This window comes from Salmo salar, chromosome ssa22, assembly GCF_905237065.1.
Source record: "Salmo salar chromosome ssa22, Ssal_v3.1, whole genome shotgun sequence".
NCBI classification, from domain to species: domain Eukaryota; kingdom Metazoa; phylum Chordata; class Actinopteri; order Salmoniformes; family Salmonidae; genus Salmo; species Salmo salar.
The window spans coordinates 33,574,300-33,601,646 of record NC_059463.1 but is presented as its reverse complement, the minus strand read 5'-3'; the positions used below and the strand labels follow the sequence as shown (position 1 = coordinate 33,601,646).

At 43.6% G+C, this 27,347-nt stretch overlaps 1 protein-coding gene across 1 annotated transcript; it reads left to right on the top strand.

The window, feature by feature from the left end:
• The first annotated feature begins 10,828 nt into the window (after positions 1-10,828).
• smug1 (single-strand-selective monofunctional uracil-DNA glycosylase 1) lies at positions 10,829-13,719 on the top strand. The gene is made up of 3 exons (XM_014167335.2): positions 10,829-10,975; positions 11,184-11,484; positions 11,813-13,719. Exons 1-3 carry the CDS (start codon positions 10,911-10,913, stop codon positions 12,338-12,340), a joined length of 894 nt encoding a protein of 297 aa, XP_014022810.1. The 5' UTR covers positions 10,829-10,910; the 3' UTR covers positions 12,341-13,719.
• The last annotated feature ends 13,628 nt before the right edge of the window (positions 13,720-27,347 follow it).

The window sequence follows — 27,347 nt, the reverse complement described above, 5'->3', positions numbered from 1 at the left end:
CAGGTCCTAAATCTGTGGCATGCGATGTTTGTAAAGGCCCATTTTCTACTAGCTATTTCACTGCTGTGACAGGCTACTTTGGCCCATTTTCTACTAGCTATTTCACTGCTGTGACAGGCTACTTTGGCCCATTTTCTACTAGCTATTTCACTGCTGTGACAGGCTACTTTGGCCCATTTTCTACTAGCTATTTCACTGCTGTGACAGGCTACTTTGGCCCATTTTCTACTAGCTATTTCACTGCTGTCAGGCTAGTTTGGCACATTGTCTACTAGCCCAGTCTGAAAAGTACTAGCCTCGGACTAGCTTAATTTCCATCCCTGCTGACATGTATAGCTAACTGGCTTCACAGATCATTTGATGTACAACAGATGTACTTGTGGAACAAAACCGTTTGTGTTTTGTATGGGAAAACATTGGGCCCACAAGTCCTATGTGATGTAGCTAGCCAGCTAGTTAACGGTAGCTCACCGTTCATGTAGTCACACATTTTCCATGTGACGACATGCTAGCTAATGTTAGCACACCAGGGCAGGGATATTTAGCTAAAGTATAGCTTCCTAATTACGTTAGTTCATCGTTTGTGTAGTCCAACATTTCCCCAGACCCCACAGATGGTGACATGCTAGCTAGTCCACCATGGCAGGAATATTTAACTTGAGCTAGTTTGCGCTAATCACTAACGTTAGGCACATTCGCTGGCATGTCACCTCCTGTCAGGAAAGTTTGACTGCACCACGATGATATACGGTGCAACGTTAGCTACCAAAGTGCCTAACTAGCTAGCCCACCAGGGAATATTTAGCTAGCTATATCCCTGCCCTGGCTGGAGGGCTAACATTTTATTTATTTTTATTTATTTTATTTATTTATTTCACCTTTATTTAACCAGGTAGGCAAGTTGAGAACAAGTTCTCATTTACAATTGCAACCTGGCCAAGATAAAGCAAAGCAGTTCGACCACATACAACAACACAGTTACACATGGAATAAAACAAATATACAGTCAATAATACAGTAGAAAAATAAGTCTATGTACGATGTGAGCAAATGAGGTGAGATAAGGGAGGTAAAGGCAAAAAAGTCCATGGCGGCAAAGTAAATACAATATAGCAAGTAAAACACTGAAATGGTAGATTTGTAGTAGAAGAAAGTGCAAAGTAGAAATAGAGATAATGGGGTGCAAAGGAGCAAAATAAAATAAATAAATACAGTAGGGGAAGAGGAGGTTGTTTGGGCTAGATTATAGATGGGCTATGTACAGGTGCAGTGATCTGTGAGCTGCTCTGACAGCTGGTGCTTAAAGCTAGTGAGGGAGATAAGTGTTTCCAGTTTCAGAGATTTTTGTAGTTCGTTCCAGTCATTGGCAGCAGAGAACTGGAATGAGAGACGGCCAAAGGAGGAATTGGCTTTGGGGGTGACCAGAGAGATATACCTGCTGGAGCGCGTGCTACAGGTGGGTGCTGCTATGGTGACCAGTGAGCGGAGATAAGGGGGGACTTTACCTAGCAGGGTCTTGTAGATGACCTGGAGCCAGTGGGTTTGGCATTAGCTTGCATGTCACCACGTGAAAAAGAATGACTAAAGGAATGAATAAGAATATGTACATATAAATATATAGATGAGTGATGGCCGAACGGCATAGGCAAGATAGATGGTATAGAGTACAGTATATACATATGAGATGAGTAATGTAGGGTATGTAAACATTATATAAAGTGGCATTGTTTAAAGTGGCTAGTGATACATTTAATACGTAACTTTTTCCATTATTAAAGTGGCTAGAGTTGAGTCAGTAAGTTGGCAGCAGCCACTCAATGTTAGTGATGGCCTTGAGATAGAAGCTGTTTTTCAGTCTCTCGGTCCCCGCTTTGATGCACCTGTACTGACCTCGCCTTCTGGATGATAGCGGAGTGAACAGGCAGTGGCTCGGGTGGTTGTTGTCCTTGATGATCTTTTTGGCCTTCCTGTGACATCGAGTGGTGTAGGTGTCCTGGAGGGCAGGTAGCAAATTGGAGTGGGTCTAGGGTGTCAGGTAGGGTGGAGGTGATATGGTCCTTGACTAGTCTCTCAAAGCACTTCATGATGACGGAAGTGAGTGCTACGGGGCGGTAGTCATTTAGCTCAGTTACCTTAGCTTTCTTGGGAACAGGAACAATGGTGGTCCTCTTGAAGCATGTGGGAACAGCAGACTGGGATAAGGATTGATTGGATATGTCCGTAAACACACCAGCCAGCTGGTCTGCGCATGCTCTGAGGACGCGGCTGGGGATGCCGTCTGGGCCTGCAGCCTTGTGAGGGTTAACACGTTTAAATGTTTTACTCACATTGGCTGCAGTGAAGGAGAGCCCACAGGTTTTGATAGCGGGCCATGTCAGTGGCACTGTATTGTCCTCTAAGCGAGCAAAGAAGTTGTTTAGTTTGTCTGGGAGCAAGACATCGTGGTCCGCGATGGGGCTGTAGACCCTGCCACATACCTCTCGTGTCTGAGCCGTTGAATTGCGACTCTACTTTGTCTCTATACTGACGCTTAGCTTGTTTGATTGCCTTGTGGAGGGAATAGCTACACTGTTTGTATTCGGTCATGTTTCCGGTCACCTTGCCCTGATTAAAAGCAGTGGTTCGCGCTTTCAGTTTTGCGCGAATGCTGCCATTAATCCACGGTTTCTGGTTGGGGAATGTTTTAATAGACGCTGTGGGTACAACATCACCGTTGCACTTGCTAATAAACTCGCTCACCGAATCAGCGTATTCATCAATGTTGTTGTTCGACGCTATCCGGAACATATCCCAGTCCACGTGATCGAAGCGATCTTGAAGCGTGGAATCCGATTGGTCGGACCAGCGTTGAACAGACCTGAGCACGGGTGCTTCCTGTTTTAGTTTTTGTCTATAGGCTGGGAGCAACAAAATGGTCGTGGTCAGCTTTTCCGAAAGGAGGGCGGGGTAGGGCCTTATATGCATCGCGGAAGTTAGAATAACAATGATCCAGGGTTTTGCCAGCCCGGGTTGCGCAATCGACATGCTGATAAAATTTAGGGAGCCTTGCTCTCAGATTACCCCTGTTAAAATCCCCAGCTACAATAAATGCAGCCTCAGGATATGTGGTTTCCAGTTTACATAGTCAAATGAAGTTCGTTCAGGGCCGTCGATGTGTCTGCTTGGGGGGGAATATACACGACTGTGATTATGATCGAAGAGAATTCTCTTGGTAGATAATGCGGTCGGCATTTGATTGTGAGAAATTCTAAGTCAGGTGAACAATAGGACTTGAGTTCCTGTATGTTGTTATGATCACATCACGTCTCGTTAATCATAAGGCATACACCCCCGCCCTTCTTCTTACCAGAGAGATGCTTGTTTCTGTCGGCGCGATGCGTGAAGAAACCAGGCGGCTGTACCGACTCCGATAGCGTGTCTCGAGTGAGCCATGTTTCCGTGAAACAAAGAACGTTACAGTCTCTGATGTCTCTCTGGAAGGCAACCCTTGCTCAGATTTCGTCTACCTTGTTGTCAAGAGACTGGACATTGGCGAGTAGTATGCTCGGGAGCGGAGCGCGATGTGCCCATCTACGGAGCCTGACCAGAAAACCGCTCCGTCTGCCCCTTCTCCGCTCCGCTGTTGTTTTGGGTCGCTGGCTGGGATCCGATCCATTGTCCTGGGTGGTGGGCCAAACAGAGTATCCGCTTCGGGAAGGTCGTATTCCTGGTTGTAATGTTGGTGAGTTGGCGTTGCTCTTATATCCAATAGTTCCTCCCGACTGTATGTAATAAAACCAAAGATTTCCTGGGGTAACAATGTAAGAAATAACACATAAAAAAGCGAAATACTGCATAGTTTCCTAGGAACGCGAAGCGAGGCGGCCATCTCTGTCGGCGCCGGATGTACAACCTTTATTTAACTTGGCAAGTCAGTTAAGAACAAATTCTTATTTACAATGACGGCCTACTCCGGCCAAACCCTAACCTGAACGACGCTGGGCCAAATGTGTGCCGCCCTATGGCTCCCAATCACGACCTGTTGTGATACAGCCTGGAATCGAACCAGGGTCTGTAGTGACGCCTCTAGAACTGAGACGCAGTGTCTTAGAATGCTGCGCCACTCACACAGCTCCAGCGACGCCACTTGCTAATAAAGGTCAGAAAACAATCAAATGCACATGTGGTTATCGTAGTAGTGGTTACAGTCCGGTACATAGCACAGAACCATCCTTGCTTCTGATTGACGGAGAGACCTAAGGTTGGGTAGTTAGCTACAAAGGCCAGGGTAATTAAAAAAATGCTAAATAAGAATGCAGGCGAGAAATACGCAATATTAATTATTTACACAAGAAACAAAAATCTACTTTCTAGGTTACTTGCTACTTGTTGATGAGTTTGCATAGAAAAATGTGGAGGTTTTTCCCACCCTGCCTTGAGTGATTACAGTATGTCTAAGTTAGTGTCAGGATGTGCAGTTCTGTATGATAGCAACATTAACGGCTAATTAGCATTTCATTTTTAAGGGGTCATTACAGGCGAATATAGTGATAAAAGTTACCTTGTCCGAGAGATATTTGCGCGGTTATGATAACGTCATGCCAGGGTAAGCCTACACGAAACGCTAGGTCTTATGGGTATTATGACTCATACTGTGGTACTCAATAGTCAGTGACAAATATCCTAGCTGTGCAGGGCTGGGCTCGGTTAAAACCATTGATGGGAGACCAAAAGGTAGCTGTAGATTGATCAATTCTCCAGTAGGAGGTGCTGCCCAGCCTATTGTTTGTTTCTTCTGATAGCGGACATAACATTGAAAATCTGGGGCCTCCTGAGTGGCGCAGTGGTCTAAGACACTGCATCGCTGTGCCACTAGAGATCCTGGTTTGAGTCCAGGCTATGTTGCAGCCGGCCGTGACCGGGAGACCCACGGGGCGCACAATTGGCCCAGCGTCATCCGGGTTAGGGGAGGGTTTGGTCAGCAGGGATGTTCTTGTCCCATCGCGCCCGAGTGACTCCTGTGGCGGGGCGGGCGCAATGCACGCTGACACGGTCGCCAGGTGTGCGGTGTTTCTTCTGACACATTGGTGCGCTTAAGCAGGCATTGTGTCAAGAAGCAGTGTGGCTTGGCTGGGTTGTGTTTCGGAGGACGCATGGCTTTAGACATTTGCCTCTCCCGAGTCCGTATGGGAGTTGCAGCGATGAGACAAGACTGTAACTACCAATTGGATACCACGAAATTGGGGAGTAAAAGTATGACGTTGTTTTAAAGGTACAAATTCAACATATTTTATACAAGATTTGTCTATGTTGAAATTTGATTACCATGATGACATTATCCAGTCGTTGAAATTTCACCCTCAAAACAACAATCCGTACAGGAGCCTTGAGTTAATTCACTCACACATGCATATACGCGCATGTTCATAACATGTCAGCCAAGTCGTTCTGCTACAAAGAGCACAAGCAAACACATCAAACACACACACAAACACACACACACAAACACACGCACACGTTACAGACAGAGTGGTGGTATGGCAGACTGCACCAGCTTGCGGCTCTGTCAGCGTTGCTGATGGATGAAGTCTTACTGCTTCCCCTGGATTATCAGAGGAGTTCAACGGGAGGGGAAGGTGATCCATCAGACAGAGAGGAGAGAGGGAGTGTATGAGAGAGAGGTGTGGTAGGGAGATAGAGATGAGGAAGAAAATGCAAAAGAGAAAGAGCGGAAGGAAAGTGTATAAGAAAGGATGGAGAGAAAAAGAGAAAGCAAAACAGGAGAGAGCGGGAGATAAAGAATGGAAGAGAGCGGAGGAGGCAGGGTAGGGAAGCCGAGAGATGAAAAGAGAAAGATATGCTAAAGGCTAAACAGAGATGGAGGGAAAGATTATTTTGTCTGGTTCAGCTTTGTATGCACCCTGAGGTGAGGGAAAAGAAGGATGAAGAGGTGAAGGTATGGAACAGCTGTGCACAGAGACAGGGAAGGAAGACACAGACGTGCACACGCACGCACGCAAATATGTACTCCAAAAGTAATCACACACACACTCCGAGGGTACTCGCAGCCCGGTGCAGGCAGCAGAAGACACTTGAAGATGAAACAGAGGCTCGATGGTGCAGGAGTTGAGTGGTGTGACAGACAGGGTAATCCAGGAGCACAGCCTAATCATCATCAGATAGAGCATGTGGTTCACATCCTGTACTCACAGCACCAGGCACCAGGCAGGATCTGCATTAGTTTAGTCTGCCTGGCCTGGAAATCACATCAGACCTCACTGATGCTCTTATTGTATATTTATTCATTTAGCTGTTGCTCTTATCTATAGTCAGTGCACAGAAAATGATAGTATAATAGCATATAATGGCTTAATGCATATGATAGCTTAGGTAGAAAGGGGAATACTTTTGAAAAAAGCTTAGAAATCACTCTTTGAAAGCTCAGGGGAAAACCTAGTTCCTGTTACCCTAGTCTTGACTTACAAAGAGATACACAGGGGGAAATCAACAATAAAGCATTATAGTACTTCAATCAGATTACACATTACCACATCCCAGTAACATATGCACCTGCTTTTCAAAACCGTGTATTACAATACAGAGAGTAAAAGTATTGGTTTACCATTTCTGACCATAAGACAATCGATATTGGAAAACAGATTTGACTGGGGTGCAGAGAGAGGGAGAGTTGTCTGGGGTAATTAGTGTGTGTGTGTGTGTGTGTGTGTGTGTGTGTGTGTGTGTGTGTGTGTGTGTGTGTGTGTGTGTGTGTGTGTGTGTGTGTATCCATTCTACGAATGTGTGGTTGCTTTGGGTCATTGTACATTTCGGTGTACACCAATCCCAGCCGGACCCAGGGAGCCCTGCTAAAGCCATTGGCTGTGTTCTGATGGATGGAGAGGCTCCTGTAGATGTCTGCCTGTACTTCCCTAATATGTTTACAGGCTGTGACCGAGGATCAGGTGGGGGGGGGGCATCGAGTTCATGAGAAAGAGAGGGAGAGACAGAGCGTCAGAGAGAATATTATGTGAGAACATGACATTTTCTATGACACTTGCATGCGTTGCAATAACATCATACCACTTAACAATCAGCCCCTGTAGATAATCATGAGATATCAGCAGGCCACTAGAGGGCACTCTGTCATTCATTTTCTATGGAGGCTCCAGTATACAATCCTCTTCTCTCTGTTTCCTAAAAATGTCTGTAATGTTTGTTTTTATAGCAGCTATTAGTAATCAAGGACTGACTAAATACCACTCCTGTTATTGCTACTAATGATAATGAAACAATATGATATTATTATTAATAGTACCAATACTGTTGTTAATGCCAATATTGTCAACAGTGATAACTGTGTATGTCTAAATATTAGGACACTTCACAAACAGACCTGCAGCCATGACCTCAACTGTTTGACCCCTTAGTAAGGTGAGGGGTCAACGGGGAAGTCATTTGACCCCACTGTATCCAAGTCACTGTTGGATAAGATCCTATCAAGACCTCTAGAACGGTTAGAAACCCTGACGGAGACCGTTACTCCATTATACTACACTACCGTTCAAAAGTTTGGTCTCATTTACAAATGTCCTTGTTTTTGAAAGAAAAGCAAATTTTTTGTTGTCCATTAAAATAACATCAAATTGATAAGAAATACAGTGTAGAAATTGTTACTGTTGTAAATGACTATTGTAGCTGGAAATGGCAGATTTTTTTAATGGAATATCTACATAGGTGTACAGAGGCCCATTATCAGCAACCATCACTCCTGTGTTCCAATGGCAACTGAGCAAGAAGACAAGTACATTAGAGTGTCTAGTTTGAGAAACAGACGCCTCACAAGTCCTCAACTGGCAGCTTCATTAAATAGTACCTGCAAAACACCAGTCTCAACGTCAACAGTGAACAGGTGACTCCGGGATGCTGTCCTTCTAGGCAGAGCTGCAAAGAAAAAGCCATATCTCAGACTGGCCAATAAAAAGAAAAGATTAAGATGGGCAAAAGAACACAGACACTGGACAGAGGAACTCTGCCTAGAAGGCCAGCATCCCGGAGTCGCCTCTCCACTGTTGATGTTGAGACTGGTGTTTTGCAGCTACTATTTAATGAAGCTGCCAGTTGAGGACTTGTGAGGCGTCTGTTTCTCAAACTAGACAGTCTAATGTACTTGTTCTCTTGCTCAGTTGCCATTGGAACACAGGAGTGATGGTTGCTGATAATGGGCCTCTGTACGTACTATTTAATGAAGCTGTAACCTTGACCATCAAATACCAGAAACCAAGACACGTCACGATCTGTGTTTACAGTACCTGACTATGCTTGTACTTCATGGAAATTGAGAATATAACATAAACCAGGTTTGTGGCACCAGGTTACACAAAAACATGCATGCACCTACACACAGTCACCCAGCGCACACACACACCCTGAGCATTATGTGGGAAATTACAGGGGGATGTGTAAATACCATCCATCAAGTGAGTTCATCTACCAGATATGCAAACACACTTACAATACACACTCACACATGCGCACGCAAAGTGTGTACAAAGGCAGGCAGGACAGGTAGAGTGAACAACACACAGCTCAAACACGTGTTGTGTCTAACACCATTGTGAGGCATTGCACAAAGACAAATGCATGCAGAATGCACACAGACATGCAGGCAAACTCATTTCGCAAACAGGAACAAGTTCCACACACACTCCCTCAAACCTCACTCATCTTCAACAAGAAGACGCCAACACACACTCATAGAGATACATGCACACACCACACACGAGTGAAATGATCCATGGTGAAATGTATGAAGCGTTTGTATTTGATATCCTTTGTTAAACCCACATTTCCATACAAAATAAAGAATAAGCAAAAATAGCGGTCCCCCACCCAGAAGAATAATAAAAAAACAAGGAGATAGGAACCCTCCTTTTTCATGGCAAAAGAAGCAGAAACCCTTCCGCTGTCAATAAATTATTTTCCCCCTGTATGATAATTAGATCCTGTTCAGTCCCCCCTCGCCCCATCTGTGTGGCACATCCTCCTCTTTCTCTCTCTCTCTTTCCCTCACTTGCGCCTTGTTTTTCTCTATCCTCTACTCATCGTTCACTGTCACCTATATGCTCCCAGCCGTCCAACCTATAACCTCACTCAGGTTCAGCTGCAGTTCAGGCGTGGGAGGGGTGTGTGAGTGTGTGTGTGTGTTGTTGCGGACTGTAGCCTCTCTGCCTGCTCTGCAGATACAGGGCTGCTGCTGCCATGGCAACAGCACTAGACTGGCTGCACAGAGGAGCTGGAGTCTCGGTCTCAAATGTAACACTCCTGTCATCTCTCCCCCAGCCTTAACCACATTCTCTCCCTCCCTCTCTCCCCTCTCTCTTTCTATTTGTAAATTTCCCCCATTTCCTACTCTTCCTCCAGGTGTATCTTTCATTTTATCGTCAGCATTCTTTCTCCAGTTTGTTGAGCTCTGCAGTGAAGGGAGAACCATGACCAATATACATGCACAAGGAAACTCTATGGTAAATCATCAATATGGAAAATAAATACGTCACCCTTGAACATATGCCATTAGTGTTAAGTGTTTGTTGTTCTTTAATTGCGGTTCAATTATTGTTTAAAAACTGTGGACCAATGAGATGAATAAAGGTGATAATAAAGTGCTGTAGAAACATTTATCAAATTTCACCTAGGATTGCCACGGATAGTCAAGAAGGCCTATGAAATGGTTAGGGGATGTTGTAGACAAATATTGAATAAAGTGGGAGGTCAGCTTGTGCAATATAGCCGTGCTACGAACCTTTGAAGGAAGCTTTTAATGCAAACAGTAATTACATAAATGTCGCTAATTAAAAATAAACTGTAGCAGCGTGTTAAACCTTTGACCTGAAGTCTCAGAGGACAGGAGATAACACTGGCACACGTCAGTGATAACCAATTACCCATTAGTAACATCGAAGATTGGTGGCAGTGTTCGTCTGATATGAGGGTCAAAGCTTTGCTAATTCTACTTTCTCCATGTTCGATGTCATGCAAAGGACAAGGAGAGAGAGAGAGGATGGGATGGCTCTAAGTAAACCGACTACCTTATTCCTTTAAGCTTGTGTGTATGTAATGTTATCCATTTAAATGTGTGTGTGTGTGTGCAGGGTTGGGTAGGTTACTTTCTAAATGAAATCTGTTACAGTTACTAGTTACCTATCCAAAATTGTAGTCAGTAATGTAACTTTAAGATTACCCAAACTCAGTAACGGAATTACTTTGGGTTACTTTTCTATTACCTTTCCCTTAAGAGGCATTAGAAGAAGACATAAATGATCCATCAAATGCATTTGGTGTGTCATCATAGTAGTCTCTGACTTGTGGTCAGGCTCGCTCAGGTGAAAGAAACTTCAACTTGCACCTTTTTTCAATGCTGAATTGAATGTCATTGAGAAAACAGAAAGGTGTCAATGTATTTTTCCACAAAACATCCTTTCTGAATTTAAAAGTAATCCAATAAGTAATGATTTCGTTTTTCTGTATCTGTAATCTTATTACAATATTTTTGCTGGTAAAGTAACTGATTACAGGTAGTACCGTTTTTAGTGATCAGATTACATGTAACTGATTACATGTAGGGTAATCAGTTACTCCCCAACCCTGTGCAAGTGCATGATATGTGTTTATTTTTTGTCAAATCCCTAGCGGTGCAGATCATAGGAGACTCATCACAGAGAACGAAAGCCATCGAATATTGCGCTTTGACCCAGAACAAAATACGCATGCTTCTGTGTTCACGTAGAAACATGCAATTTGGTGCTAGTGCAGTAGACGATAGGTGGAGCTGTTTACATAACACATAAACCATCACCTTCGTTGGTTGGTAGCACTGCGCTACTGTATAATAAGAAGGGTTGGTCGCCTATCTGCGTGGAACTACTATTCCCAGAATGCAATTGCTGGTCTTTGTTTCCGGAAAACATCCGCTCAGGATGGACACACATGAACTCAAAAGGTACAGTCCAACTACAGCGACAAATGTGGTGTTTTAAGGACATTAATGCAGCCGTTCTGTTATAAGGGGACATGTGCATTATATTATGCCTACTTTAAAATAACTCTGTGACTCAGTAATTTAATATCCGCTGACGTTGAGGGCTAAGCGGGATAGCATTCCTATTGATAATCTAAATATCGGGAGTGTTTTATTTATTTGTCCGCAGGGTTGGAGAGGGAGATGCGGAGAAACACGAACCGGATGAGAACAACGTTTGTTCACTCACTCTGGGTCCGGGGTTGATGTTGGATGGTTCCACCGTAGCCTCTCGTTTTCTGCACGTAGAGTTGGAGTTGAACGTTCACCTTCGCCGGCTGTCGTTCAGTGAGCCCGTGCACTACATCTACAACCCGCTGGAGTATGCCTGGGAACCGCACCGCTGCTTTGTTGAGACGTACTGTGGCGGCGGACAGAGTATTCTCTTTCTGGGAATGAACCCGGGACCCTTCGGAATGGCTCAGACCGGGGTAAGGATGTGCAGGCAGGCCAAAGAGAGAGAGCAACAACTCCCACTTGTTAGCTACATTGTTAAGTTAGCCTACTTCCATTCAAGGCAAAAGGTAAATAGTAGCCTCCTAGAACTTTTGGTTGATAGAGGATAATATAAACGTTTATCATGTGTGAATACTGGGAATTACCACTTTCTCATATTCACAATGGCAGAATGGAAATGTCTGGAATAAGGCGTACACATGAATAAGTCAATATTGCCACTCTGTTTGAATCTGATCAAAGTCAGGGTAGAATAGAGTTGTATTATTATCCACCTAGTCATAAGTCCTCCTCTGCTCTCAGGTACCCTTTGGTGAGGTAAACTATGTCCGTGATTGGCTGAAAATCACTGGGGAGGTGGGACATCCCCCTTTGGAGCACCCAAAGCGACTAATCAAAGGCCTGGCCTGCATTCAGAGTGAAGTGAGTGGTGCCCGTTTCTGGGGCTTCTTCCGCAAGCTGTGTGGTGAGCCAGATGTGTTCTTCCGCCATTTCTTCGTACACAACCTGTGCCCACTTATGTTCATGGGTACCACCGGCAAGAACTTAACACCCCCCGAGCTGGTCATTGGGGAACGTGAGGCCCTCCTGGCTCTCTGTGACACGGCACTGTGCCAGGCTGTGGCTGCCCTTGGCGTCACCATGGTGATTGGGGTTGGCAGAGTGGCAGAGCAGCGAGCGCGGCGAGCCCTCTCTGCGGCGGGCATGGAGGTACGGGTGGAGGGCATCATGCACCCATCCCCCAGGAACCCGTTGGCCAATAAGGGCTGGGAGGCGGTAGCCAAGGCCAAGCTGGAGGAACTGGGTGTCCTATCCCTGCTGACCATGTGACCCCCTAGCTAATCAGCCTCCATGAGCGAATACTGTATTTGCTGTATGCTGGCCTGGGGGTATAAGTTGCCCGCTGGCACAGATCTAGGGTCAGCTTACCCTTTCCAAATCCTAACCTTCATCTTTAGGGGGAAGAACACATCACCCAGGCCCTCTCACCCAGCGGTCCCCCCCCCCACCCCCAGAGCTCTCATGTTTATAGGTCATGTGGAGAAATACTGCATCACAATGACTCTCCTCAGATGCTGTTATATCCATTACAGAGAACATACATTATGTCTGTATGTACTTTACTGTGGTGTGTACTGCCTCACAGCATGTCGACAGGTACTCATCTCTGACTGTTGTGAGGACATTCTGTAGCATATTACCTGGAAGTAGTTCCAGAGACTAATGAATAAATTAAACGTTTTATAATGATATCATTTACAACAATTATAAGATTACAGATGTTCAGGATTACAGTAGATACTGTATACAGGTTTAGGAGGAGCTTACCTTAGGTCTTTTAATAGCTCTGTTGCTATCAGACTGGTGATGTAACTGACCAGTTAGTCTAGAATAGGTTTTAGTTTGTTCTTCAGAGTTATTTTCACTGTTAAATGACAATGTGTTGTAATTTGTTATCAAGAAAAATAAGTCATGTTGCAGTAGTTTTATTATTTTCTTCTCTGTCTCGACAGAGGTTTGAAAATTTGGAGTTAATGTGGGCTAGTTTTTTTCTTATTTTTTGGCCCATTGTAACAACATTGCTAAAGCAATGTTTCTCATTTGGTCAATTTAGTACATGTTCAAGCCAACCATTGTTGCTTGGCTGATGCTTTATGCATGCGGATGCCCTGTCCTTACCTGTTACATCTTAGCAGGTCTTACCATGTTGACATCCTATGATTATTACTAAGCAAAATTCTGACCTTCAAGTTCCTATACCCACATTACTGCATAGCTAGGTATAAAGCCATCTCTATAATGTTTGTACTGGGACGACGCCCCAATAGGTCATGCATAATTAGAAGAAGCCCTTGACATACATGCCAATCAAATGGTCTTGCACCATGCTGTTATAGCTCTCAGCTCTGCAGGAGGCTAAGCTTGTAATGGAAAAGGGACTAAAGTGTTTCCCTTGCAGGTTTCTCTCCGATGATGCTTCCTCCCTTACACAACATTCTGTACACCTCAGGCAAAATTCCACAGGTCAGGTGATCAAGCTTTCTGTGTGCCACTCTACATGTGTGAACCTAAATCAGGTGTTCCCTTAATAAGAATGATCGTTTTAGATATGCATGGAATTAATCTTATGCTATTGCCTTGTAATGCACTTTAGTGTGTACCTGATGTTAGTGTTTAAAAATAAACTCATCAACAACAACAAAAAAGTCCTCTCACTGTCAACTGTGTTTATTTTCAGCAAACTTAACATGTGTAAATATTTGTATGAACATAACAAGATTCAACAACTGAGACATAAACTGAACAAGTTCCACAGACATGTGACTAACAGAAATGGAATAATGTGTCCCTGAACAAAGGGGGGGTCAAAATCAAAAGTAACAGTCAGTATCTGGTGTGGCCACCAGCTGCATTAAGTACTGCAGTGCATCTCCTCATGGACTGCACCAGATTTGCCAGTTCTTGCTGTGAGATGTTACCGCACTCTTCCACCAAGGCACCTGTAAGTTCCCAGACATTTCCTCCGATCCAACAGGTCCCAGACGTGCTCAATGGGATTGAGATCCGGGCTCTTCGCTGGCCATGGCAGAACATTGACATTCCTGTCTTGCAGGAAATCACGCACAGAACGAGCAGTATGGCTGATGGCATTGTCATGCTGGTGGGTCATGTCAGGATGAGCCTGCAGGAAGGGTACCACATGAGGGAGGAGGATGTCTTCCCTGTAATGCACAGTGTTGAGATTGCCTGCAATGACAACAAGCTCAGCTCAATGCTGTGACACACCGAACCAGACCATGACGGACCCTCCACCTCCCAATCGATCCCGCTCCAGAGTACAGGCCTCGGTGTAACGCTAATTTCTTTGACGTTAAATGTGAATCTGACCATCACCCCAGGTGAGACAAACCGTGACTCGCCAGTCAAGAGACCTTTTTGCCAGTCCTGTCTGGTCCAGCGACGGTGGGTTTGTGCCTATAGGTGACGTTGTTGCCGGTGATGTCTGGTGAGAACCTGCCTTACAACAGGCCTACAAGCCCTCAGTCCAGCCTCTCTCAGCCTATTGCAGACAGTCTGAGCACTGATGGAGGGATTGTGCGTTCCTGGTGTAACTCAGGAAGTTGTTGTTGCCATCCTGTACCTTTCCCGCAGGTGTGATGTTCGGATGTACCGATCCTGTGCAGGTGTTGTTACACATGGTCTGCCACTGTGAGGACGATCAGCTGTCTCCCTGTTGCGCTGTCTTAGGCGTCTCACAGTACGGACATTGCAATTTATTGCCCTGGCCACATCTGCAGGCCTCATGCCTCCTTGCAGCGTGCCTAAGGCACGTTCACACAGGTGAGCAGGGACCCTGGGCATCTTTCTTTTGGTGTTTTTCAGAGTCAGTAGAAAGGCCTCTTTAGTGTCCCAAGTTTTCATAACTGTGACCTTAATTGCCTACTGTCTGTAAGCTGTTAGTGTCTTAACAACCGTTCCACAGGTGCATGTTCATTAATTGTTTATGGTTCATTGAACAAGCATGGGAAACCGTGTTTAAACCCTTTACAATGAAGACCTGTGAAGTTATTTGGATTTTTACGAATTATCTTTGAAAGACAGGGTCCTGAAAAAGGGACATTTATTTTTTGCTGAGTTTATGTATTTAATTGCCATGACTTTGCTCTGGCATTATTAGAATGTTTTTGTACATTAACTCATTTCCACTATGTTGCATTTCTTTTGCATTGCGTAAGGCAATGAATGGACTATATACTTCATTCTCATTATTATACTAAATCAGCCAGTTATTTGTATTATACGCTATGGTTTAGTGGAACATTACACAGGAGTGCTGTGTAACATGTTAATACAATGCAGTAACTTGAGTAATTACTGTGTTCATTGCATAAGCCGCTTAGTGTAAAGTACTTCCATGAATTCTCTGTTCCTCTTTTAACTCTGATCACAATGGCTCCCAGTCATCAGGAGCTAGCAGGAAGAGAGGGCTGCTGCAGTACAGTGGTTTGATGTTTGTCTTGATCCTGGATAATGAATAAATCATACAGTCACCAGCTACGGGCCTCTCCATTACAGGGTGTGCAGGTGTGTGTCTGAGAGAGAGAGAAGAGGGGCTGCCATCTTAAATGGGTTTGTCTGGGGGGGGGGCTTGATGAGGCGGGACGTGGTGTCTGTATAATGGCCATTCGCTCTCTCTATCACACAAAAACTCTGACTTCAGAGCACCTGCATACTCAAAATCAAATCAAATTTTATTTTTCACATACACATGGTTAGCAGATGTTAATGCGGGTGTAGCGAAGTGCTTGTGCTTCTGAATTCGACAGTGCCATAATATCTAACAAGTAATCTAACAATTCCCCAACAACTACCTAATACACTCAAATCTAAAAGGGGTGAATGACAATATGTACATATAAATATATGGATGAGCGATGTCCGAGCAGCATAGGCACACCGACAAGCAAAATCACACGTATTCAAATGCACACACTCTATCTGAACTCTGGTCTTTGCCGTGACACATGTAGTCATGCACGTGTGTAGCGAGAGTCACACATTCCTTCTCACTTCCCCCCCACCTCTCTCTCTCACACTTCTATACAATACAATTGCAAACAAGCACACAAGCTCCCTTGCGTTCTTTATCTCTCTCATACATGCGAACACACACAGAATGGCACTCCACCACAGGGCTGAGAGCATAGCCGCAGTTCCCTAATGACTCCCATCCCTCTCTGTTCTGTGCCGCATTATTAATTAGCTCAATGAGCCTTGCCAATAGGACCCGCTCTGTGGATTAGAGTCCTGCGGTACAACACGCACACTCCTCTGCAAGTACCCTCCTGTGTACTGTCATGGGCCCTGGATGTGGGTCTAGGTGAAATTCAGCTGCTGTCCTGTCTCTCTGCCACAAACCCAAGCTGTGCTGCGGTGAGCAAACTGCCTGGCATGATGGAGACTGACGATAGAGGGGTTTGTTTTTGTGTCACGGTGTTCCATCCACCCATTTAGACACACAAATGTTGCTCATAGGTAAGACGAACATATTATATACAGTGTATTCAGCATATAGTAAACGGGGTCAGACAATAACCCCTCAAGATAGTCCAGTGTGATGCTTCAATCGATTCTGATGTTCCTCAGGTGCATCATTTTCAATTTTGAGACTGATCCTTTCAATGTGTGTTTGACTTGGTATTTGTGTCTTGCTTGTTGCTTTTCAAACATGACAGTCCACTTGACTGATGATGTGTGGGTGTTTGTATGTGCATTTCAGCATCTTACGCCAAGGAACAATGGCGCAGGAAATACTTCTTGACAGCCTGACCTCCCGGTGACCCCACGGCCATGCTTGAGGAAAGGACAGGGGAGCTAACGTTAGCCGGCGTGGGCCTGTCAGAGCCATCGATTCTGTGATGAATGGAGGTGGCGGTTATTAAACCAGAATTAGAGCGAGGGTGGGAGGAGGGGGAGGCAGGGAGGAGGGGGAGAGGTGATAAATGAAGGGTCGAAAGGTTCTGCAAGAGAGGATAGAGGAGGTGGGGGGGGGATGTTGAGGGAGGTGGATGGCACAAGATCAGCATCATCCCTCTTTATTATCCTCCAGGGCCGCCCGTCATACGGAGAGAGCGAGGGCACGAGAGGGGCACACCTAACTGATAACCTCCACACAGTCCACACACACTGGAGGAAAGGGGGTTGGGGGAGTGTAGGCGGGGGTACACATTACTGATACCCCCCCTTATGGAACCTTCAGTTCTGCCCCCCTCTGCTGGGGCTGTTTCCTCCCCATTCCCATCACTCTGTTTGGCCTTCAGTGTTGAGATGACTGGGGTTTCTATTGGAATTTTCAGATTTTTAAATGTGCAGTTTTATCCAGCCTCATGTTTTTGGAAAATCTAGAAAATATAAATAGATGATTAAAAAAATGTCCTGCTTATAAGAAAAGGTTACTGTGAAATTAATTGGATAGATTTTCGTAAGATGAATGTTCTCATTAAAAAATAATTTAATGAAAATTAGAATGTATAAGTTGAATTTTCCTAAGTGTTTTGCTTATCATAAGAATTGTTGTTTTAATAAGTCTTGTGTGACTCCCATTTTTCTTGAACTCTTCTTTTTTTCTGTGGCTGCAAAGCCCATCAATCATGGCGTGCTCTCGAGAGTGGGACGGTGCTCACGCGGTACACACAGATAAGTCATACAGGCGCAGGATATTAGTCGGATCAGCAGGGGGGAAAGAACAGTGAGGGTTCACCGTGCGGTTACGACACGGACGTACATGCACACGGTCATATGGGGGATTGATTTTTCTAGGCAAATCCATTTACCATCGGCCATTGCTGTTTTCAGTGTGTCTCGAGAAAATACGAGACGAGACAGATAAATTGTCACGTTTCTGCACCATGCACTGTACTAATCACTTCCCTTCTCCTCTCTCTACCCCCTCCATCGCCCCCACTGCTCTTTTCTATTAGTGGTTTATTTATCAATGTTTTAGTTACTGTCGCTGCTAATTTCTGCCCGGGTTTGTCTTCATTACACCTCTGGAGTCGTTAGGAGAGAGCGTGCTGCTGGGTTATGTAGAGGCACCACACTGCTTCTCACTCACTTAGTATGGTAATTCTCTGGCTTGGTCATGGCCTACCTCCCTCTACACATTTAAACCACCCCCCACATTTTATCAGCTACAAGTTATTTGTTTTCCAATCTAACTCAGTTTGTCTCCTTCAGTAAATGTGGATTTTGTCTAAGTTAAGGTTGGGTTGGCCTGAAAAACGAGTTCCCTCACCACCGGACCTAAACTGTCCTCAACTGTCCACATAGAGGCCAAGAGACTATTGGCTAATGCTAGTAGATCTGCTGATGCATAAGTTGTGTCATCATTATGAGCAGGTGAAGGTTCAGTGGAGTCTTACCCAGAGGCTTATAGAGAAAGGGATGCTGCAGTTCTCAAACATGCTCCAATCATTACTGAGAGGAATAGAATGTCTTGAATAAATTAGACGCTGGGCCGACTGTGTGTGTGTGCGCGTGTGTGCTTACGTGTGTGTGTAGTGTACGTGTGTGTAAGGCAGCAAGTTGAAACATTTGATAGACATGGCCATTGTATGCAAAGGAAAACGCGCCACATTATCAAGGTGTATAATTGCAGTACTTTTAGAAAAAAGGGTTCCAAAAGGGTGGCTGTCCCTATAGGAGAACCCTTTTTGGTTCCAGGTACAACTCTTATGGGTTTCATGCAGAACTCTCTGTGGAAAAGGTTCTACATGGAACCCAAAATAGTTCTTCCTGGAACCAAAAGGGTTCTACCGGGAACCAAAAAGGGTTGTTCAAATTGTGGGGACAGCCAAAGAACTCTTTTAGGTTCTAGATAGCACCTATTTTTCTGAGTGTATACTTGAAGACATACTGTATATTGGGAAAAAGCAGCCTTGGTAAAAGCACACCAGCAGAGAAGAGTTTATTGACTAAACGTTAAGCTGGCATTATCAAAAGAAGGCAGACTTATTTATGGGGCGGGGGCAGCGGGAGAAGCTCCGTGAGTTATGTGTGAACAAGCTTTAGGACCATATACAGCAGACAGATATCCTGCTGCCTTGTCTCAAGTCTGTATGGGGTGAGAGCAGTGTGCATTGGGGTGCGGCCAGTACTCTTTGTGGTATTTCAGAGGCTGTGGTACTGGCTGTGGTAAGCGACGATGACAGATTCTGTTCTCTGAGTTTACAGATGGTATTCCTGAAGTAGTCTGTTCCTCTTTTATTTCAGCTTAAAATTATTCATTTGTTCTGAGCAATGAGCTGTCTAACTGACAGAGCACCTATAAATTGCTGCCCTGCTCAGGTGGTACTTGTGATTGGGTTGATGGATGAGAAATGGCGGTGGCACGTAGATGGTAGAGGGTGAACCAATCCCTCACTTAATTAGAAATGCTGCGATTCCACTGTGAGTGCAGCTTTTAAAAACACATTCAGATCTGAATATGAGACCTGCCTCCGCCAAATGTAACAACCTTCATATGTGTGTTGCCAAATGTTGAGGATACTGTGAATGCTCTTGATCTGCTCCTATTCTCCTTCCACAACACATATCAGCTGCAGTGGAGTTCCCCTGGAGGGTGGATGGTTAATGCGTTTTTCAAGGGCACAACGACAGTGGATGGTAGCTATCATCTGAAGTCAGTAGCGCTCTGGTTTCCAGTTCAGTTCCCACCTTTATCATCCGACCCACGATTTCAACCAGCAACGTTCAGCAAACGTTCATCCTTCCAATACCAATCAAAATCTTTCAGATTAGACAGGGACAATAAAGAAGTGTAATGGCCGGTAGGGGCTATAGGTCGATCACAAGTCGCACCTTTCTTTCTCTCCTTGCCTTTCTCTCTTTCTCTCCTTGCCTTTCTCTCTTTCTCTCTCTTACCGATCCATCTAAGGGCTCAACTAGGTCAACAAACAAAAAGCAATTAAGTGGGGCAGCAGCCTCCTTCAGGGAGTGGGTAATTAGAGAGTGGTGGGGACAGCTTCATTCTAAATAGGTACTAAAAGCCCCATCCATCATCTCCACGGTGAAGGCTCCCTCTCAGGTCATGTGATGCACGAGACGAGAGAGAGAGAGAGAGAGAGAGAGAGAGAGAGAGACTGTGTGTGAAAGCTGATTGAATAGGTGCAGTTGTTTGTCATGTTCTTTTCCACAGTAGCTCAGGCAGAAGTCAAATAGTCAGCGAGAATGACCTCCGTTGACTTTGGGTCACATGATCGCAAATGGCCGAAGGTGCATCTCTTCTTCACATGTTGGAGACTGAGGAGGAGGGATGAAATGGAGGGATTTAAGAAAAGACAATTGAAATGTGTTGATTTTCATGTACACTGTATGAACAACATAACTGTAGTATACACGCACAGCCTACTTTAAGCAACTTTTAACTCCAAATGCATGTTTCTGTTCAGCCATTTAAATTGTGTTGCCACATTTGCATTGCAGAAAGGGGCAAACATATCACATTCCCCTGTGATTGGTTGGATGCAAGGTGGTGAGGTTGAGGATTCAACGTTCATGAACTGGGCACTCCCATTGTGAGCTGAAAGTGGGGAAGGTTAAACACAAAGGACACAGCATCCTTGACCTGTACTGTTCCCCCCACCTCCAACTGCCTGCCCCTTCTCTTCCTCCATATGGTTGGGAACCTGTTAATATGGCAATCTCACCAAGGGCAGCACAAAGGATATTTGGGGAGACTTTAAATGGTAAACAAGAGAAGAATCCTAATTCAGTGGAGAAAAACAGTGTTAGGAACTGTTCAATCTGTTGGAGGCCATTCATTTGGATATTTCCCTACAATTACGCATTTAATATAGCTTCTAATCAGCATCAACATATTTGGGATACATTGAGCGAAATAGCTCAACTTATTTACTAAACGAAAAGAGACAAATGGTTGTTACCTTCCTAAATCAGGCAATGGGTAGAAAAGAATTCTACAAATTTACCACTTACCATTATTAGGGCAACAATTTAGAAGGTTAAAACCACTGGAACAGTGTTCAATTTGCCTGGTATTGGACGCAAGTGTATCTTGTCACTACCAGGAAGATGGTTCGGGAAGCAAAGGAAAATTGAAGGGCCAAAGTTGGAGAATTACCGAACATCTTCGGTCACCAAGTCTCCAAATCTACAATTAAATGCCACCTCCATTCCAATAGTCTCTTGGGAATGGTCTATTTTGAAACTAAAAATAATAAAAGCATTTGATATTTTTTGAGAGACTAGGGATTTTAATTCAAAATCGTGTGCAGCATATTTCATAACCGCCCTAAACTCTACACCCCCAGTGGCTCTGTGACGTCCCCCTGACAACTGTAAGATGAGGAAATGTCTGGTAGCGACAACCAATCATATCGCCGTCTACAACCAAGACGTAACCATGAATTGCACTTGCCAACCTATCCGAGACCCCAGTGCACCAGGAAGTAACCAAGAATTGACCAATGAGAACAGAGCTATAGAATTGGCTGGCACTAGAATAGGGGCCTTTCCTCTCCATCTCTACCATGAACATTTCATTCAACAGTAAAGTTTTTGCTGCTTACGTTATCTTTTTCTGAAATCAGAAGTTTTGTTGTCTGCTGTTTTCGATTAGAATATCTAGCACTAGCAGGTAAGATCAGTGCATTAGATTACATCACATTAGTACAGTTGGCTAACAATTTAGCTAGTTAGCGAGCTAACTAGCTACAGTACTTGCAGTAACAGTGTATTTTGACAGATTGTCAAAATAGTTTGTCACATCATCATCAAAATAGTCTAATGTCAGCGCCAATACTTCCATACTAAGTTAAAATCATAAAGTGTGTGATTTTATAGTAGACCTATGTTTTGTCACACCCAGTTAGCTAATGTTAGATACTAATCGATAACAAATTTTACTGTGTGATATTGAATAAACATGCACTTTTTTTCCTAATGTGTTGAGTTCTTAAGTAAAGGTTAGGCACTATTCATTTAATGTTCCATCTATACATCCAATCTGCACACTGTGATTACATTTTACATCTTATACTCACCATTACAATCTTTTCCTGTTATTTCCATAACGGACCTGGAACAGCCCATCTTCAAAAAGATGCCACATGGGAGCCTTGTCCTGAAAGACACCAGTTTCTACAGATGCACCATTGAGAGCATCCTGTCTTGCTACATCCCCACCTGTAAAGGCAGCTGCACCGTCCCCTGGAAGATCACAAAGGACTTCAGCCACGGCCTGTTCTCACCGCTTCCGTCTGGAAGATGGTAAGGGCATCCACCTCCAGGCTATAAGACTGTTGAAAAGCCTAGTTGTCCACCTGCACAACCTGCTGTTCACCTGCACCTTAAGAGACTATTTCCACTGACTCTCTGTAACAGTATTGCTTACGTTCCTGTCCTTGCCTCAACCTGGGCTCGAATCAGGGATCCTCTGAACACTTTTACAACTTGTCACCCACAAGGCATCGTTAACTATCGCTCCACAAAAGCCGCATCTCTTGCACATGCACGCATGCATGCACACTCACTCACTACCATCACTGCTGCTATTATTTATTACTGTTTATATGTACTGCTCACTTTATCTACTTGTTGACATAGCACATTTCATACTACATCCTGTTACTGCTAGTTTTACTCCTACTTTTGAGAGATAGCCCAATAATAGACTAAAGGAGCCTATCATTACTCCTTATAGTCCAAGGACCTTACAGGTTCTGTTTGAAGGTGAATTGGCTCTAGAAGCCAAAAGAACCAAACACTCCATCTAAACGTGGATCTATTCTCAATTGCGGTACGGTTCTAGAAACATAAATCCCTCTACTTTCACATCAAATCAAAATAATTTCCCAAATGCAAAATACACACTTACTGTACACTGTTTTGACTGGTTTAAACTTCTATGGGCTAGGTGGGACGTTTGCGTCCCACCCTAGTCAACAGCCAGTGGAATCGCACGGCGCGAAATACAAATAAAATGCTAAAACTTCAATTTCACAAACATATGACTATTTTACACCATTTTAAAGACGAGACTCTCGTTAATCTAACCACATTGTCCGATTTCAAAAAGGCTTTACAGCGAAAGCAAAACATTAGATTATGTCAGGAGAGTACCCTGCCAAAAATAATCACACAGCCATTTTCAAAGCAAGCATATATGTCACAAAAAACAAAACCACAGCTAAATGCAGCACTAACCTTTGATGATCTTCATCAGATGGCACTCCTAGGATATTATGTTATACAATACATGCATGTTTTGTTCAATCAAGTTCATATTTATATCAAAAAACAGCTTTTTACATTAGCATGTGATGTTCAGAACTAGCATACCCACCGAAAACTTCTGGTGAATTTACTAAATTACTCATGATAAACATTGACAAAATACATAACAATTATTTTAAGAATAATAGATACAGAACTCCTTTATGCAAACGCTATGTCAGATTTTAAAATAGCTTTTTGGCGAAAGCACATTTTGCAATATTCTGAGTACATAGCTCGGCCATCACAGGCTAGCTAATTTGACACCCACCAAGTTTGGGGCTCACTAAACTCAGAATTATTATTAGAAAAATTGGATTACCTTTGCTGTTCTTCGTCAGAATGCACTCCCAGGACTTCTACTTCAACAACAAATGTTGTTTTGGTTCCAAATAATCCATAGTTATATCCAAATACCTCCGTTTTGTTGGTGCGTTCAGGTCACTATCCGAAGGGTAACGCGCGAGCGCATTTCGTGCCAAAAAAAATCAAAATATTCCATTACCGTACTTAGAAGCATGTCAAACGCTGTTTAAAATCAATTTTTATGTTATTTTTCTCGTAAAATAGCGATAATATTCCAACCGGGCAACGTTGTATTCATTCAAAGGCTGAAAGAAAAAAAATTGAGAAGTCTCGTGAATGCGCATCTCAGTCTCACTGTCCCCAGGCTGACCACTTACAAACTCTGCTGCTGTTCTTTGCCCAGAGACAGCAGACACCCCATTCCACTTTCTGGCGGCTTTAGAGAGCCAATGGAAGCCTTAGAAAGTGTCACGTTACAGCACAGATGCTGTATTTTCAATAGAGATGCAACAGAAGGACAACAAATTGTCAGACAGGGCACTTCCTGTATGGAATCTTCTCAGGTTTTGGCCTGCCATATGAGTTCTGTTATACTCACAGACACCATTCAAACAGTTTTAGAAACTTTAGAGTGTTTTCTATCCAAATCTACTAATTATATGCATATTCTCATTTCTGGGCAAGAGTAGTAACCAGTTTAAATCGGGTACGTTTTTTATCTTGCCGTGAAAATACTGCCCCCTAGCCCCAACAGGTTTTAACACAGTTGCAGCCAACAGTATTTTTCAGTGACACATTTGTGGCATCCGTCTGCCGTTTACACACAGCTGTTAGCAGACGCATATAGCTAATTAGCACAGGTAGTCAGTTGGCTCTTGTCTTCTGTCTTTTTTCCGTAAACACCAGTAGGGATTTTACCATGTAAATCTTGGTAGGGCAACAACAACAAAAAGAAGTGTGATGCATGCCATCAAAGTCACAACACAACACTAAATAATACATTAATTGCACTATAATGGTGACAAGCGGTGCCCACAAACTGTTAGGGCCTACATAATGCTGTCCCAACAGCAGAGTCCCAACAGCAGTCCCAACACCTTACTGCTACACCTGGCTATCAGCGGAGCCTTGTCTGGTAGCGAAACAGTTCCTTCAGCCTCATTTACTGCCTTAAAAAAAACATAGCTGATATGGCTGACTTACTTAAACAAATGCGGTTTCTGCTGACAATTGAGATGTACAAACTATGGGATAAGGGGACGACGAGCGGTAAGAGGCAATCTGTAATTTTGATTAAGACATTAATGAGCGAGCTAGGATGGACGTAGTCAATATAACTATTTGTTCAGCACTTTTGAAATGTACAGCGACAGAATTCAGAACATGGGCCGTTCTTACAGTGTTCTTCCTGTACACCAAGTCAGAAACATAGGATAAATAAAGGGGGCATATAAGCAGACAATGAAAGCTCTTACAATATTCGATGATTACATTTCACAAAAACAGGTTATAGGCTACATGTGCACCACCAAGTCAGAACAGTAGGCAAAATTAAGTGGTGAAAATAGACCAAATTATTAGGGTGAGGCACATGGACTACTAACAGCTTACTATACAACATACACTTAGTATTACTTTCTTACCTACAGTATACATATCTCCCTAGTATATTACATCATTTATGCAGCAGCATACAGTACAATACATTTTTGGACTTGCGTTGTTGTGCTGTGCTCACTTGAACAGGAAGGTGGTGCGGTGGTCCTTCGTGGGAAAATGTTGTCATCAAAGTCTGGCATTCTCTGGATTCATGGTGCTTTCAAGACAACTGGGAACTCAAAAAAAGGAAAAAAAGGTTGAATCATGATGACGTCAGTGATCTTCAAGTCGTAGCTCTAGAAAGAGGCCCGAGTTCCCGATTTACAATTCCGAGTTGGATGAAAGTTCAAACGTATTTTCCCAGTCGTAGCTCGTTTTTCCAAAGTTCTCAGTTGTCTTTAACTCACTAAAGTCAGATTTTGCAGTTGCGAGTTAACAGTTGTTTTGGGTGCGGCACAAATCATGCTTCATTGACAACATGGCCAATGTGGAATGTCAATCATTTTAAACTAGGAAAAGAGACCCTTAATCTTAGACTTGGGACCACACAGCCACTCCACAGAATAGCAGGCTAATGATTGCTTTGCAATGCTTGCAGTTAGCCACTGATTCCTTCCAAACCACTAATTGTTGAATTTGCGATTTCCAACTTGTTGTGTAATGTTTATGTCCAATGAGCACCGATACGTTTTATTTATAATTTCACTTAATTATTTATCTTCATATGACAATGATTAAAAAGGATATGCCAGTAGATTGTCAACTTGATTCATGATGATGACTGCTAGCTAAGATTTTGAAAGTAAGAAAGCTACTGTAGATATAACGTGATTTGATGTAATTTTATCTTTGGCCAATGACCTTGAGCTTTCTTGGATGGGCACTTCTAATGTAACTCTGTGGCAGCACCCAAGGGGCTTGAATTTTCGAGCTCTACCCTTAGACTTGGTGGTGACGTAGTGTCCCCATGATTGACAGAACACTGAGCCAATCACGGCGCAATGCTCCGTATTTTCTGCTGGCTTGCCCCACCACCACAGAAAGCACTTTATTTCTTAAATGTTTTTATATGCTCTGCCCCACCTGCCCTGAATGACGGGTCGCCACTGGCAAACACACACTGTAACATGGAGATATGGCCCTGTGGTAACACTAACCCCATAAAGGTGTGTATCAATTTAACCTTTTGTTTTTTGTTTTGTATTTGAAAGATAAGGTCCTTATGCTTCCAAGACCGTACCGCAAGCGGTGCGTGTAAATGTTCAAACCGAACTTCGGGGCTCTTAACAACTTCCCGTACAGAATACGCCTTCGTCCAATGACTCTTGCGTGTAATGGAATTGAACTGAGAGTTTATGACCTTCACACCTGTGCCCGGCTGGGCCTCTGTCCATTCTCCACATCTATGCTCGGCTGTCCCTCAGTCAGCTCCTTGTCCTCTGTTCCTTACAGGCTGGGCATTCTGATTGGAGCCAACGATCAGTCTCTCTCCATTTTAAGGTAATTATACAAAATTGTAATTATTTGTGTTCAATTGTTTGTCCCTCTGTGGTGTTTATGACCTCCACACCTGTGCCCGGCTGATCCTCTATTTTTCAAGCTTATACAGCATCATTTTTTATTGATGTATTAGTCAACAGTATTCTCCCCTTCCTCTTAATTTACTCTGAGCACAAAACCCCTTAGCTGAATGCTGTAATTACATTCTGAACAATTAATGTCAGTCTTTGAATGCCCCATTGTATAAACTATTTAATTTTCCTGAGTGTGTGCTGTGCACTGATTTTAAAAAAAATTGAGTATATTTGATATTCTCACATCTTCCTCCAATTATGTTGTCTTTAATTACATCCTTGATTTACAATCAAAATAACTTAGCTAACATTAAAAACATTTGTCATAAGAAACTAGCTCCCTGGTATACAGAAAATACACGAGCTCTGAAGCAAGCTTCCAGAAAATTGGAACGGAAATGGCGCCACACCAAACTGTAAGTCTTCTGACTAGCTTGGAATGACAGTACCGTGCAGTATCGAAGAGCCCTCACTGCTCCTCGATCATCCTATTTTTCCAACTTAATTGAGGAAAATAAGAACAATCGGAAATTTATTTTTGATACTGTCGCAAAGCTAACTAA

Excerpts from the sequence above, each read along its gene's own strand:
- smug1 (XM_014167335.2), top strand. The coding sequence starts at position 10,911 with ATGCAATTGCTGGTCTTTGTTTCCGGAAAACATCCGCTCAGGATGGAC. Across the intron at positions 10,976-11,183 it reads GACACACATGAACTCAAAAG|GGTTGGAGAGGGAGATGCGG; the intron begins GTACAGTCCAAC and ends ATTTGTCCGCAG. Across the intron at positions 11,485-11,812 it reads TCGGAATGGCTCAGACCGGG|GTACCCTTTGGTGAGGTAAA; the intron begins GTAAGGATGTGC and ends CTCTGCTCTCAG.